Genomic DNA, 14,988 nt, shown 5'->3' with positions numbered 1-14,988 from the left:
AGTTTCATTACAGATAGATGCTCTACTTCTGGTTACTTTACATTCGTGGGAGGTAACCTAGTCACTTGGCGGAGTAAAAAGAAAAAGTGATTTCTTGGTCTAGTGCAGAAGCAGAGTATCAAGGAATGGCTCACGGATTTTGTGAATTATTGTGGATCAGAAGACTCTTGACAGAATTAGGCTTCAAGCCAGAAAAACCAATAGAGTTGCATTGTGACAACAAGTCAGCTATCGATATTGCCCATAATCCAGTTCAACATGATCGAACCAAACATGTTGAGGTGGATAGACATTTTATCAAACAAAAAATTGAGAAGAAGATCATCCGCCTGCCATTCCTAAAATCAGAAGATCAACTTGCAGATATCTTAACAAAAGCTGTTTGTTGCAGAGTATTTCATGACTCACTTACCAAGTTGGGCATTGGTGACATATATGCACCAACTTGAGGAGTGTTGACGTGAGTCTCCTAATTAATCAAGTAGATTTATTTCCTTGATTAATTAAGGGATTTACTTTCCTATTTTATATAGTTGACAAATCATTATATAATTAGGAGATACTTTCCTAATTGATTACTGTATCTATTTCCTTGTAAAACACTCAAGTAAACTCCTATATATACCTCCTTATGGAGAAAAATAAAACTCAACCCAAAGTATTCAAACCATATTCATGTTCTAGCACATTTAAGGTAAGTACACTTGCAATTAATATATATTTTCTTTTCTTTTCAACCTTTTTTATTTTTTTATTTTTAATGATGAGCAAAAATTTAAGGAGAGATTAACTTTTCGCACCACCAACGACAGAGTATACCCATATTCTCGAACTGAAATGATTTACATGTGGCAAAGTCCTTTTCCCTCTCCTTTGCCAGTTTTGAAAGCAAAGTCTTTTAAGGGGACAAAATCTCGGCTTCCAGGAATATGAGTCACTGGCTTATGAATTCTTATACATATCCTTGTCAATTGCCAATGAGAGAGAGAGAGAGAGGTTGTAACTTGCAATAGAGGACACCATGCAAGCCAACCATTTTATTTTCTCACTTTTCAACCTACAGGCTACATTCGATGATGTATTAAACATCAAATACAAATATATAAATGGGAACGAACCTCTTTGTCTCATTAGTGAACATTCTAAATGGTACTGAATATTAATTGCTCCATCCTTGGATGAGAATTAAGCAATTAAACTATTTGGAAGATAACAATAACTAGCATGAACTACCTAATGTTACTCGAACTGGAATTCATGGGCAACAGTAGCCTTGTCATGTAAACGACAACACGTGGTTTTCATGAAAGATAATTATTTGTGGTGATTCTTGTTTCCCTAGGAAGAAATGCTATTCCCCAAGACCCATTTGCCCCAAAAGAAAGTTTGTCTAATTAAAGATCACTTGTAATAGGAAAGAGTAGTAGCTGTGGCTCAGGCAGAAGAGAAGAATATGTTTGACTAAAGTTGACTGGATGGGAAGGGAGAGTAGTAGCTGTGGCTCAGGCAGAAGAGAAGAATATGTTTGACTAAAGTTGACTGGATGGGAAGGGCTCTGAATTTAATTAGTATATAGAGAATGGGAAGGAAGGACTTCTCACATCACATGCATTCAAACCCAAAAGCAGGAGCAGAGAAAAAAGAGCAGAAAAACAGAGACTAAAGAGAAGCAGCAGCAGCAGCAGAGAGAGAGAGAAGCAGAGCAGTTTGTGCCGTGCTCACAAATACCTGACAAACCCCCGCTATACGCCATGCACTCTTTTCTCTCTCTCGATTTCAACAAAAACTGATTTATCCATTCCTCTCTCTCTCTCTCTCTCTCTCTCTCTCTCTCTCTCACAATCACATGCATGAAGACAGACTGCCTGACATTCGCACTCATTGCACCACATGCACATGCAGACACAACCAAACAAATAATTAAACACCTACAGCACCCCAGAAATCTTTAAAAGAAAAAACAAAACTTAAAAACCCATCATGTATGGGAGAATTAGGAGCTTTAATGATGATGGCATTGATGATGCCATGATGACGAGATTAAAGCCCAAACCAAACCAAACCAAACCAAACCAAACCCATTTTGGTTTTTGGTTTTTGTTTTTGTGTTTTTTAATTCTTCAACTACAAATCATATCCAACCAATTAGTGGGGGGAAAGGAAAGGGAAAGGGAAGGGAATTGGGAGCGCAAAACAAACCCACTTCCAATGGGAACAAGCACATTACAAAGCCATCATCATTTGGCCCCCCGCCTCTCCCCTTACTTAGTACGGTTAAATCAAATCCAATGGACTCTAGCTAATCTAATGCATTATGCATGACATGAAATCATATCCCTTTCTCTATCTCTCTCTCTCCAAAGTCAGAATTGATCGAAGAGCATCCCATGCATTATTATTACGTATTCACCAAAACTTGTGCTTTCTTTTCATCTTTCTACACCCTTCAAATCAAAAGCCGAACCCAAAAGGGATGTTTTTCAGTTCAGATACATGTTTGCCCCTTTGTTTCGCATATTTCGGAACTCTCCATTGAACTCATTTTTGACATTTTGCTAGTGTTCTTGCTTCTTTAGGGAGTGAACGGGATTAGATACCCTGATAGTCGATGCCATAAACGATGAGTGTTCGCCCTTGGTCTACACAGATCAGGGACCCAACTAATGCGTGAAACACTCCGTCCATGTGATTATTACTAGTCACATATTCACGAGTCTAATAAGAAATTTTTTTTTTCTATGGGAAAGATGGCTAATTTTGCTTACTGAACAGAACACATGAGGTTTCGTGTAATTTCATGATTGAATTGAAAAGCAAATTATTTTCGTGCTAATAATTATAATTGTCCGATGTCTGATTTGTGTGTTTGTTTTCTTTTTCTAGTGTTAATTATCTTGTGCACCCCATAGGCATAGCTAACGGGTTGGCATGACTTGGTTAAATCTTTCTTGGTCCAGCCCAATTTGGCAAAACTATGGATATTATATGTAACTCCTTATATAATTAAGGTCAACCACCTACTTAAGTAAACCAGACCCAAGTTAAGTAAAGTAATTAGGAGATCAAAAGGAAGGATTAAAATTGGAATTGCAGCTAGTAGTAGTAGTAACAAAATACAAATTCAAGAGTTGTGTTTTTATGGTTTAAGATTGAATAATAAGAATTTAACTCAAAATGTTTGCCTGAACGCTGTCCTATATATTTTATGTATAATCAAATAAAAAAGAGAGAGCAGTCGGCGTGACGTAGGACCGTTGAGAGCACTAAGGCAATATCTTGCGGATGAATTTTGGGTAGAAAGATATCACTATCAATAGCCTTTCACCTTTGCTTGCTTTTCATGCTTTTATTCCAAGCTTAAGTCATTCCATCCCATGCCCATGCACTGTCACCAGCCAGGCATGCCATCTCACTCACTCACTCACTCTCTCTGCTACCTCTTCTTCTCCTTTTATATATATCCATACAAATTTAACCAAAACCATCATCATGTTCATCACACTACTTCCCTCCCACTTCTCTCTACCACTCTAATCTAAGCTCTATGTCATATGTGGCACCCAAGTAACTTTTTCATTTTTCATTACAATGTATTAGTTAGTGAGTTTGGGAATGCTTATGTAGAAAGCACTTCTGTTTTTGTTCATAAGCACCTTTATTAGAAAAATGTCAAAAAATATCAAAGTGATTCCTCAGAAAGCACATCTATTAATAAACCGAATCGAGCCAAAATTAAGTATACTAATAAATCGAATGGGCATGCATGATCGGTAATTGAGCTATAAACCAAACTAAACCAAACCGGGTCATACACTTGAACCTATGTTACCACAATTACAGTTATTTGAAATGATCTATGTTTTATTTTGTATCCGCGGGTGGCGTCCAGGTAGAATAGTCTGTAGAATAGTGTGGTTGATCACCTATAGTACTATAGGAGTGCGCCCTGAGCCGTCCATCCATCAATGATCAAATATATATATATATATATATATATATATAGGGCTTTTAATTGAATTTAATTAAAATTGCATGTGTCCTGTATTGCATGCCATGGCATGGCATATATTTCTCCTCCACAGTTTCAGAGCTTATAGAATTCGCTGATTGACGCGTCTTTGAAAGGTCCCTTCATTTCAAAAAAATTCAAATAAAGGTGTGTATGATGGGCTGGAAAAAAAAAATTATGGTCAGCTTTTCAGGATGAGAGGCAGCCAAGCCAAGCCAACAACCACCATTTGAATTGAAATGTCAGATTTTCAATTTTGAGGCTTTACTAATTAAAACTAAGCATCCTGCTGGTGCAGATAGAATTTCGACAGCAAATTAATAGTCAGATGCATGCTATTGGCAGTGTCATTGCCATTGCCGTACATGAGGCAGGAGGAGATGCAGGGAGGGTGGGAGGCACATGGGTTTTGGAAGGAATATAGATTGTTAAATTCGTAATTGGAAGCCCCACGTCGCTGTGTTTCGATTCTTGGGTTGTGGTTGTGGGGAAACACCATCATATATGCATGCCCAAGTCCCCCAAGTCCCCCAAGTCCCCCAAGTCCCCCAGGTCCCCCAATTCCCCTGTTGATTTGTTTATAGTTAATTACCTCTCTTAATATAAAACTTAGCCCAATGTGCTCTGAGGATTAATATCTTAATCAGCCTTGTTCTTGTTTAGACACATGACAGGTAATGTCATTATGCCCTGCCACTTCCTTCCTTTTCTCAATTTCAGGCATTTAAATTTAATTAATTACTTGCTTAATTTAATCTTTAAAACCAAACCAAAAGTACTGCACCTTGTTTGACTAAAATAAACACAGCCCATATCATTTTTATTGGGATTACTCTTAATTACTTTGAGGGTAGCTGCTAATAATAATGTGACTTCATCATCGATTTTCAGATCAGAAAACAACTAGTCTTATGTATGGATTATGATAGAGTACCAAATTGAAAAGCACATATGATATATATATATATATATATATTCACAGTACAGAACACAAGTGATGGCTTTAGCACATAAATCCACTACTGCTATGCCTAAAAAGGGATCTTTTAGAGATATCTCAAAAGGAGGAGAGAGCCGTTATGTCATTTCATTCATTCAATTAAAGATGCACAAACAAACATTAATAATCTAGCTAGCTTGTTATTACCCTTTTACTTTTCGATTGATAAAGTTACTTATACTTTACATGTAATTATTATTATTATTATTATTTATCACCAATTAATTTTTAATCAATGAAAAGTAAAAATCACCCTTACTCAAATGAATTGCTACTTTCATAATAATCTCATGAATTTTGTTAAAAGTTACTATAATTAAGAACAAAGTATTTACCCATGTTTTTTTTTGGGTCTGAAGTATTTACCCATGTTTGTATACATATATATGTTGTACAAGAATCATGGTACCGTAGCCTAATTATTTATTAGAAAACAGGTGGGACGTATATTTCTTCTTAGTTCTTAATAAAGTCAAGAATTTTTTTATTATTTATTATTTAAAAAAATCACCAGTACTGTTCGACCTCTCCTTCAGCATATATAGAATAGAAGAACAAAAATACATATATAATATAACTGACTGATCACCATCTCTCTCTCTCTCTCTCTCTCTCTCTGCAACTATTTCATCTCCATCCACAAGCTTCCAAAGAAATAGAATTAATGGAAAGTGAGATTTGCAAGGTTTATTCTCCCTATTTTTCTGGGAATATCATATCTCGACTAGGATGAAATGAAACTGCTTCAAACAAAAGCCCACCACATGATCATCATCATCATCAGCCGCTGCAAGACGTTCATGTTCATGGGTGTCTCTCTCTTTCTTAATTATACCACTACCCCAATTAGTACTAGCTCAAAACATTCCTCCCATGGCACCAGCAGCAGATCTCACTTCCCCATCTAAACCCCAGATCATTCAAGACTTAGTTTCTTTATCAACTCATGGCTCAAGCTGAGGCCTCCAATCAATATTATTTCTCCTTTGGGTTGGTGGGTTGCTCAAAATGACCATGGTTCCTGCTGCTCATCAAAACTTATCCAAACAACATCATCGATATCTTTACAGTGGTTATGGTGGATGCGGTGCCAATTACAACACGGCAGAAGATCAGAGCTTCGGTCTTATGAGTACTACTAGTCAAGTAGAAGAAGGTTATGAGTATAATTATTATTGTTGTAATAATAACAGCAGCAACAACAATAATAATATTAACAGTATCGTTACGGAATCTGATCATCTTCATCACCATCTTGCGGCGATTGATCCAATGGCTGAGGATGAGTCGAGAACCAACAGTGTAAACGAAGCCGGTTCAAGTTCAAAGGATGCTCCAGATGACAGGGACAACGAAGGATGGCTTCAATTGACTATAGGCGGCTCCAACAATCATCAACCAGCTGCAACCGTAGACCAAACCCCCAGAGGCTTAAGGGACACTCTTTCTGGTCCCGGTTTGATTGAGCTCGATCTATTACCACCTGGCCAAGACGCTGCTCTTTCATCATCCATACGACAAGTCAGGTCTATGCAGCATCATCATATGCCTCCAATGTTTCTTGTTCCTCCAGAAATCCGTCCTCTTTCTTCTTCTTCTTCCGCTAGGCTGCAATTTCATTCGAATTTCTCTACGAGTGCTACATCTTTATACTTTCAACACCCGGGGCCGGGAATGAGCACCTCCTCATCGAGTTTGTTTCCTCACCACGAGGGCAACTGGCAATTCAGGCCAACTGTCCCTCATAATAATATAGGGATGGCTTCAACCTCTTCTTCTTCTTATTCAACTTCCTCTTTCACACAACTGGGTTCCCCCTATTTTCCTCGTCCGCTTCATCATCAGTATCATCACGACATGAATGTTGCTGGGCCAAGCTTAGATTTCAGAGTTGTTGATCCTCCCAGGAGGCCCCAGTCGGGCATTTGGTTTATGCTCCAAGCATCCCAGAATCAGTAAGTAATATTGTATCAGCATTATTAGTGTTGTTGGATAGCCGACCCCACTGATCATTCTTTTCCTCTTTTTTTTTTTCCTTTCTTCTTCATGTTAATTTGTGTTTAATCAATTCTCATGATAATTAATTATGTTCGGTTTGTCCATCAATGCAGAGAAAAAGAACCGTTCTTGCCACAGATACCCAAAAGCTACCTAAGAATCAAGTAAACTCTGTCTATCCTTCATCTTCTGGGATTTGGTTAATCTGAGGTTTTTTTTTCCCTTTTTACTTACTTATCACTACGATTAATTTTTTTAATAATTTTTTTATGTGGGAAAATTTAGGGATAGAAGGATGACAATCCGGTTGATAAAGAAGTATCTGGTTAACAAGCTGAGACTGGATAGCGAATCAGAGGTATGTTTTCTGACCATTAGCAGAAAACTTGAAATTCATACTTAAAGAGTTGATCATTAATTGATAGCTTGTAGTGCTGCTTACTAACTTAACATCATCGAGAAACATCATTTGTCAAGTAACTAAGCTAAGCTATGAGCACATGGTTGGTGTTAGGGACGTGATAGAAACAGCAGAACTAGAATTGGGCTTGTATATAGTGCTATTTGTTTCTTATGATAAAACCATATTTAGGTGGTGAGTATATTTCTCTTCTCTTTTTGTATTGTTCGCCTTAGCTTTTCTGCTCATAACTATTTTCTAATAAAGGGGGAAAAAAATTAGTCTTTCTAAATGGGTCATCTGCTTGTGTTTAGTTAGTTAACTTGGTTATGGAATTAAGGGTAAAAGTTGATTAAGGTTAACTACTATCAAGTGCTTTCTTTACCTACCACCGCGCTATGCTCAAACCTCAAATCAATGGTAGAGAAAAATGAATGTCCTTTCGTCTTTGCTTAAAAGGAGTTTCCTCTTTCATATCTTAAAATTTATGAAAGTAACATTTCAATGAACTGGCAGTATCTGTATGGAAAAGCAGAATAAAGCACAACCAACATTCAAAAAAAAAAGAAAGAAAAATCTCTACATTACCATAGATAGAAACACCACTATGAAAGCCAAACAATAGGAATTCGAGTACACATACACTCGTATCTTACGCGTAAACTAACATTCGATTGGAGATTATTAACTTTAAATAGATGGAATATAAAGGAGAGTTGGGTGGGATTAAGTGGCTTAGACTGATCTTTTATATAAATTATGTCCAAATTTTACTTGAAGAGATCGATCTTCCTTTCTTGTTTATATGAGTGTCCTCTTAGAATAAACAACACCACTTTTTACCTTCTTCTTTTTTCCTAGATCAGCGTACAGCATATATATGACTCTAGCTAGGATTTCTTGGAGTGTATATACTTTCGCTTGATTTTAAGCTTATATTTCCCACTGTCTCTCAAATCATTCAGGCTTGTTTATATGAGTGTCCTCTTATAATCAACAACAACAACACTTTTTACCTTCTTTTTTTCCTAGAAGTTTGAGAGAAATCGATCTTTCTCTCAAATCGTTCAGGCTCCACCAGTCCTCCTTCGCTTCAGCGGTACTCCTTGGCTACTTTTCTTTGTTTCTGATTCCCCCTAGAAGTTTGATCCTCCAAGTGCAATGTTAACTGGCATATGCATGTTAGGTTCTTTTTTTTTCATGTGACAGATCTCTAGATAGAGTAATTAAGTTTTAATAAACCTTAGATGTATGCAAAAATACTAGTATAGGTGCACGAGTTGCATTAATTACACATAATACAGTAATAATGTGCATACTATTGCCGCACCATAAGGAATTCTTCTAACACACACTTGATGATGAAATACCTATATGTTTCCTAATAATTTTGCTCAACTTAAAATTCCTTAAAACATATCGAAACATAAGTCGTGTCGTGTTTAAAGCAACTTAAGCTTTCACAATGAACTAAGGGTTTCTTAACCTACTTGAGAGATCATATTAATTATATATATCTTGAAATGATTAGCATACTGCACCCTTGCTATTAGCCAGCATTCTTAGATTATAAAATTGTTTATGCAACGAATGAGTAAACTTTAATTATTAATCACGGGTTTAATCAACAGCATGATGTGTAAGACATAGTTGCAGAGAGTAAACGAAATCTCAGTATTCAATAATAGATGTTACGTGAAGGCCTGAATCATGATGTAAAGTCAGCTCTACATATTATATATAACTCGATGAAAATGCATGCATATTATTTGTTTAGGATACATTTGTATTCCATGCATGCAAGTTTAAGCTATATATAATATTTATTAAGATATAATTAATATCTACTCTTTCTACATGAATTAAGAAACACAAGTCTTGTCATTAAAGAAAAGGTGCATAAATCTAAATTTATATCTCCCACAAGCAAATGTAACTGTATTAGTGTGGTATTTTTTTCTAATTGAATTTTTTTGGGTTCTATAGTGAATATATTCAATAGAAATAGCTTCGTCGATAATCGAATAACTATGAATCTACTTAAAATTCCTCAATTAATCCATTATGAATTTACAAATGAATCGAGAATATATATAATTGCTTTGAATAGGAGTTGACATGGTTAAGAATGATAATAATAATAGAATGAATTATTTCAGTATATCCCTGCTACTTTTATATAATGCAAGGGAAATTGGGAAAAATAATAATTATGACCTAGGGAAATTGATATAGGAACCAACACAGGTATATCTAGCAGGGAAAGAACAAGGAACCACAACTTAATTCACATTAAAAATAAATAAATACTAGATAAGCTAACGTGTTAGGCTGAATGCCTTAATAACTTGTCTTCTCTTGACCTAAATTATCATATTCATACGATGTCGTTGTAGCCTACTTAAATTATATATATATATATGTCTGTGTGTATGAACTGATCTGCATGACATACTCTACATGCCAATGTTTTGCAATTTGAAGTTCAATCCTTTCCATTTGTTAAAATACATGGAAAATAGTTGTTGACTCTACATCTTTAACAGTTTTTAGTTTTCTATTTATTAGAATATAAAAATAGTGGAAGGAATGATAAACCAACAAAATGTATTGTATATAATATAGGGTCAAATGTTTTACGATGATTTGATGATAAAATTAATCTTGTTTTGTTACCTTATACTCCATGCCACCAAGTTAGGAGACGAGAGATGGAGACAGGATCTTATTATATTAATCATTCCCGAACAAAACACCTAGCTAGCTATATGCAAAACAACCAACAGTCGAACTCTGCAGCTAATGTTTCCATGCACCCCATATATTCATATCGCCCCCTAATTACAATTAAAACTTTCATCCATATCTATACCATATTAATAAAATATAGCAATAATTTAGGATGTGTGACACGCTAAACATTCTGCTTTGCTTTTATATATGTACTCTACATATTAATAATGGAGCAATTGTTCTCTTAAGAAATGTTTTGGTTTCGAGTCATAGCATCTGTGTAGTGTGTGTAAGTTTAATTTAGTATCGCCCTTCTCAATAAAAAATATCTATAATTAAAAAAAAAAACTAAATAATTTTCACGTACTTTAGTATTATATAAGTCAACCTTACACATTGATTTGGCAATTTCTTTTGTTCTTTTTGGATCCACCGCCCAGGTTAATTACACAAATTTTCTAGGGAGAAATCAAATTAAATTCCATGCCGGCCGGAAAGCCAACTCGCACCCTTCACACCTGGCATGCAACTAAATACCCAATGATTAGGTTTATAAGTGGGCATGAAAGATGAGCTCTAACTTATTACATTAAATACACTTAGTCTCATGAACCCCAAAAAATATAAACAATCTCTAATGATTTTAGCGTAAATTTAGGAGTGTTTGTATCTGTGGGTGATATGATTCTCAGATGATCAAGATATGATCTTTTGGGTTCGTTGATTTGGTTTCACACTAGCTGGTAGCTAGGCATGCATGATGCTCTTTGTGGTGATTAGCCACAATCCATGAGAATCATAAAAAATTATTCTTCTTTTTCATCGACATGAATAACATGTATTTTGTAATTGCTTCATTGACTTTAAGTTGTTGCAAATCAAACATCTTCGATCATCTTGGATTATCTTGGCCAGTTGACACTTATTACCATACAATAAAGTGTCGATAATAACACATATCGGTCGGTCCAAATTATATTGTAGGGCCTCAAAAATCACACGTGGACCCTGTCGTTCTCAAAACCTATTGCATGCGTTTGGTTCTCTCTCTCTCTCTCTTTCTCTCGTTCTCCTTTCGTCACGCTTTCGTTTCTTTCAACTCATACTCATCTTTCATATCTTTCCATTCCACAGCTAATGTAGGCCCTTCTAATTCGCTCTCTTTTACTAGATATAGATGCATTGTTTGTGCTTAAAAAAAGGCCCATCAAAACCTTAAGTGCTGCACTTTGATGCATGGAATTTAATAGACCCCATCATCCTCTCTCTCCCCACAACCAACTAGGAACCTAGTTGTAGCTACCTTCATTTTGACGGTGTAGATTCGTTGTATTAGCTCGTTGTAAATGCTATAGAAATCTGAATAAATATTACAAAATACTTTATGTTGGAGGAATTAAATGCATGGTGTTACTAAGAACAAAAATAAAATCACAAAAGACAGATAAGAAGCATGAAAGTGAATGAATAGTTTATAGTTGGTGAATGCGATGCATGCACATTAAAGAAATACAAGGATAATCCTTGTTTGTTGGCTAATATAAAAACGACCTTTAAACAACTTGGTTTTGCCAGGTTTCAAGCAGTGTCTTAGAGATTATAATATTTAATATTTTATTAGCCAGAAAAGATCTTACGGTGGAAGCTAGTTCATGAAGGAATATTGACCTTTCAAATTAGGGTTTTCAGAAGCAACGTGAAAGAGACGTGCATGAAGATGAAATTGGATTGGAATAGTTAGGCTTTGGCCCTTTTGAAAAAAATAAAAGATCGATAGTGCCTATTCGTCGCCGTGCTTTTTGGATCCATTACGTGATTTTTTTGGATTTATTTTTATAAAAAAGAATTATATTATTTGATATTTGCTAATTTAATATTAAAGTCCAAAGCGTCATGATTTTGGCTTACCAGCAAAGTCTGAGTAGGTCCCCTAATCATTAAAACCGGGAAGTTTAAGATCGTGCGATGGCGGGCAGCCCCCTCACAGTCGATTTTAATGCCTGACCGCTGACCGAATTAACTTTCTTTTCCAATATCCCTTATTTTTCTGTGGGACAATTACAATTATTACATACTAATACGTAATTTTTCATTGTGTGAATGTTTTTTCTTTATTATTTTGGAATATAAAAGTTATCAACGTGGACTGTTTGGTGTGGGGCATGAAGAATCTCTTGGGAGTAAAGATAAAAAGTTGAGAGAGATTTATGGGTAAAGCAGACGTTACAAAGATTTATATGGAACACATAGCATGGAAAAGACGTAAGCTAGTGACAAAGCATGACTTCAACATTACATAATATTTGCTCATTTTATTTTCTCATATATATATATATTTTAAGACCTTTCTTTTTATGATTAAAAGCGATAATAATATTTTAAGACCTTTCTTATTTAAAGGAGCGTTGTTAATATACTAAACTCACACAGCCTATACGAATTTTAGGATTTGACTCAGGACCTTAGATCGTTACACTCTCTAACATTATATTTTTGAATAGTTAGAATTTTTTTTTCTTGTCATATAATCCAATATATGTGTTAATAAGAGACAAAAGATCACTTGCATCCTGTTTCCGAGAGTTTTTATAATATATACTCGATTACATTTCATAAAGTCCTGGTTTAATATCTGCATGGCTATCAATTACACTTACCTAAAAGAAAAGCAAAAAGCTAGTTTTCATAATTATGCTGTTCTAACATGCACAATTATTATAGCTGCACGTATGATATGATTGCACCTAAGAACTTCTCTTTTGACATGCATGTGAAATCAACAAATATAGCTAAGGGGAGCCCATTACTAATAAGTTGTTTCTGTTTGTCATTATATAGTTAGTAAGTAATTAAATTAATTAATGATTACATTTTATTAATGTACGTGTGTGTGTGTAAATATATATGTATATATATGTGGAGGTGTGAGAATTTGGAATGTTGTTGTGATTGGGATTGAAAATGATATGAAATTACAGGTAGAGATAACATGTAGAGGACAGCAGCTTCTACCTTTCTTGACGTTGCAGCATGTAAGAGATAACATATGGAGTCTAAGGGAAGCACCGGCTTTGCTTCCAGACTCCTCAACCACAGCCACTGATCATGTCATGGTGCTGCACTACGCTAGGACGGCCTCCACTTCTGCTTCAAACTGATCTCACTTTTTTTTCTCTCATCATTTTATTTGATCATCATCGGGTCCCATCCATGTTTGCATCATTGTTTATTTAATTATGTAAACCCCTCCTCGGCCCTCTCCTCTTTTTGGCATTCTTTTTCTTTTTTTCTTTCTCTTTAATTTATATATTGGTTTTCTTTTTTTTTCTTTTTGGTTCTTTCACTTCTCTAATTGATGGAGAAAAGAAAATAGTTGGGTGGGAATACCCCAAAAGCAATGTTAATTATGGTTTTGGGGTCGAATAACATTAACCCAAATTAATGTATCTCAAAGCTACAGGCATGGCATGCTTGATATTTATTTTCCTTATGATTTATGTTAACTAGTACAAGCTCCAATGTGACTAAATTATTAACTGGCTTACATTTTGTTTGATTCATTTCTCAATGGATATGCATCGATCCTTTTACTTGTTTCGATATTGCTTCATTTTGAATTTGAGATTTTAATTTAACATGTGTTGTGCTTGCTTTCTCTTTTGTTGATTATATCAGAATCAAAGACATACGGTAGTCCTATTGGATTTATAATATCACAAATTTAAGAACTGTTGGGCTTGATTTCCTTGAATCAATAGCCTTTGCCGTGCTGGTACCTGAATGACTATAAAACGGTGAATTAGTGACAAGATGTACATGATGTGAATACGGTGATATAATCATCAAATAGGTCTATAATTTGATGATACAATTCTTGCAAGTTTTTATTTATTCATTTATTAATTTTTTTAATGGGGTTGTGAAGCAATAATCTAAACTAGTTTAATGTACAAAATTGGGAATTGAACTTGAGTATAAGGGCAAAATTGGGAATCGAACCTAAGTGTAAAGAGACAGCGAACACATTGTCCTGACGATCTGGGCCAACTTAGATGTGTTCAAATAATTGGCCGAATCTCTCATTATGCCTGTATTAGGCCACAACTTTAATGGACTTAACTTAATAATGGCCTCATGCCTTGTGCACGTGCCCAACCCAACCTAGATTCATTATATAAGAGTGAATCTCTATTGAGGAACCTCAATTGAGGAACTTAAATGAGGATAGATCGCAGCCGTTGGGTAAAATTAAACGGCTGGATTAAAAGAGCAACTTAAGTTGCATCCAGGTTGAAGACAACCTGAAACAAAATCCCAAAGCTTGACAAATACCGATGAAACACAGCTGGCTCTTCATTAAGCGTAACTCATCTGGCTCTTCATTGAGCTTGGACGAGATTTGAGGGCAAACTCATCCAATTTGTTTCTTGACCCGCCTTGGTCGTACAGTCTGTGACATCATCTGAAGCTCAACTAGCCCAATATTTTCTCAACTCACCTTGGGAAGTGCATTACTAGTAAATGATTATGAACATTATGTAGTTTTTAGTCAGAATTTGGTTTGGAATGTTTATGAATGCTGGCCTCTGTTGGTTACTTAAGGGCATGTTTCAGCTTTTCTTTGGTTCCCTGGTTTGTTTGATTCTGAAGGAGCAGTTTGTGCCGTTTCCTCCCTTCTCCATTTTCATATTAAAAGTGGATTTCAACCAAAAAAATAAAAAAAATAAAATGATCCAATGGAGATGGGGAATATAGTTATATTAACAGTCGCTTAGACCATTTGTTAGGATTGCATCGAGTATGGTGGAAAGCAAAATTGTTTTTAGGTTAAAAGAACAAAAATTTATA

The 14,988-nt window shown here is 35.3% G+C and overlaps 1 protein-coding gene across 1 annotated transcript; it reads left to right on the top strand.

The window, feature by feature from the left end:
- LOC18791080 lies at window positions 5,516–13,738 on the top strand. The gene is made up of 4 exons (XM_007227570.2): window positions 5,516–6,964; window positions 7,121–7,171; window positions 7,293–7,365; window positions 13,119–13,738. The coding sequence occupies exons 1-4, from the start codon at window positions 6,018–6,020 to the stop codon at window positions 13,296–13,298; spliced, it is 1,251 nt and encodes a 416-aa protein (XP_007227632.2). The 5' UTR covers window positions 5,516–6,017; the 3' UTR covers window positions 13,299–13,738.

Source organism: Prunus persica, chromosome G1, assembly GCF_000346465.2.
Source record: "Prunus persica cultivar Lovell chromosome G1, Prunus_persica_NCBIv2, whole genome shotgun sequence".
Lineage (NCBI taxonomy): Eukaryota > Viridiplantae > Streptophyta > Magnoliopsida > Rosales > Rosaceae > Prunus > Prunus persica.
The sequence above is the reverse complement of the archived record's forward strand: the minus strand, read 5'-3'. Positions and strand labels throughout refer to the sequence as shown.

Excerpts from the sequence above, each read along its gene's own strand:
- LOC18791080 (XM_007227570.2), top strand. The coding sequence starts at position 6,018 with ATGACCATGGTTCCTGCTGCTCATCAAAACTTATCCAAACAACATCAT. Across the intron at positions 6,965-7,120 it reads CTCCAAGCATCCCAGAATCA|AGAAAAAGAACCGTTCTTGC; the intron begins GTAAGTAATATT and ends CCATCAATGCAG. Across the intron at positions 7,172-7,292 it reads AAAAGCTACCTAAGAATCAA|GGATAGAAGGATGACAATCC; the intron begins GTAAACTCTGTC and ends GGGAAAATTTAG.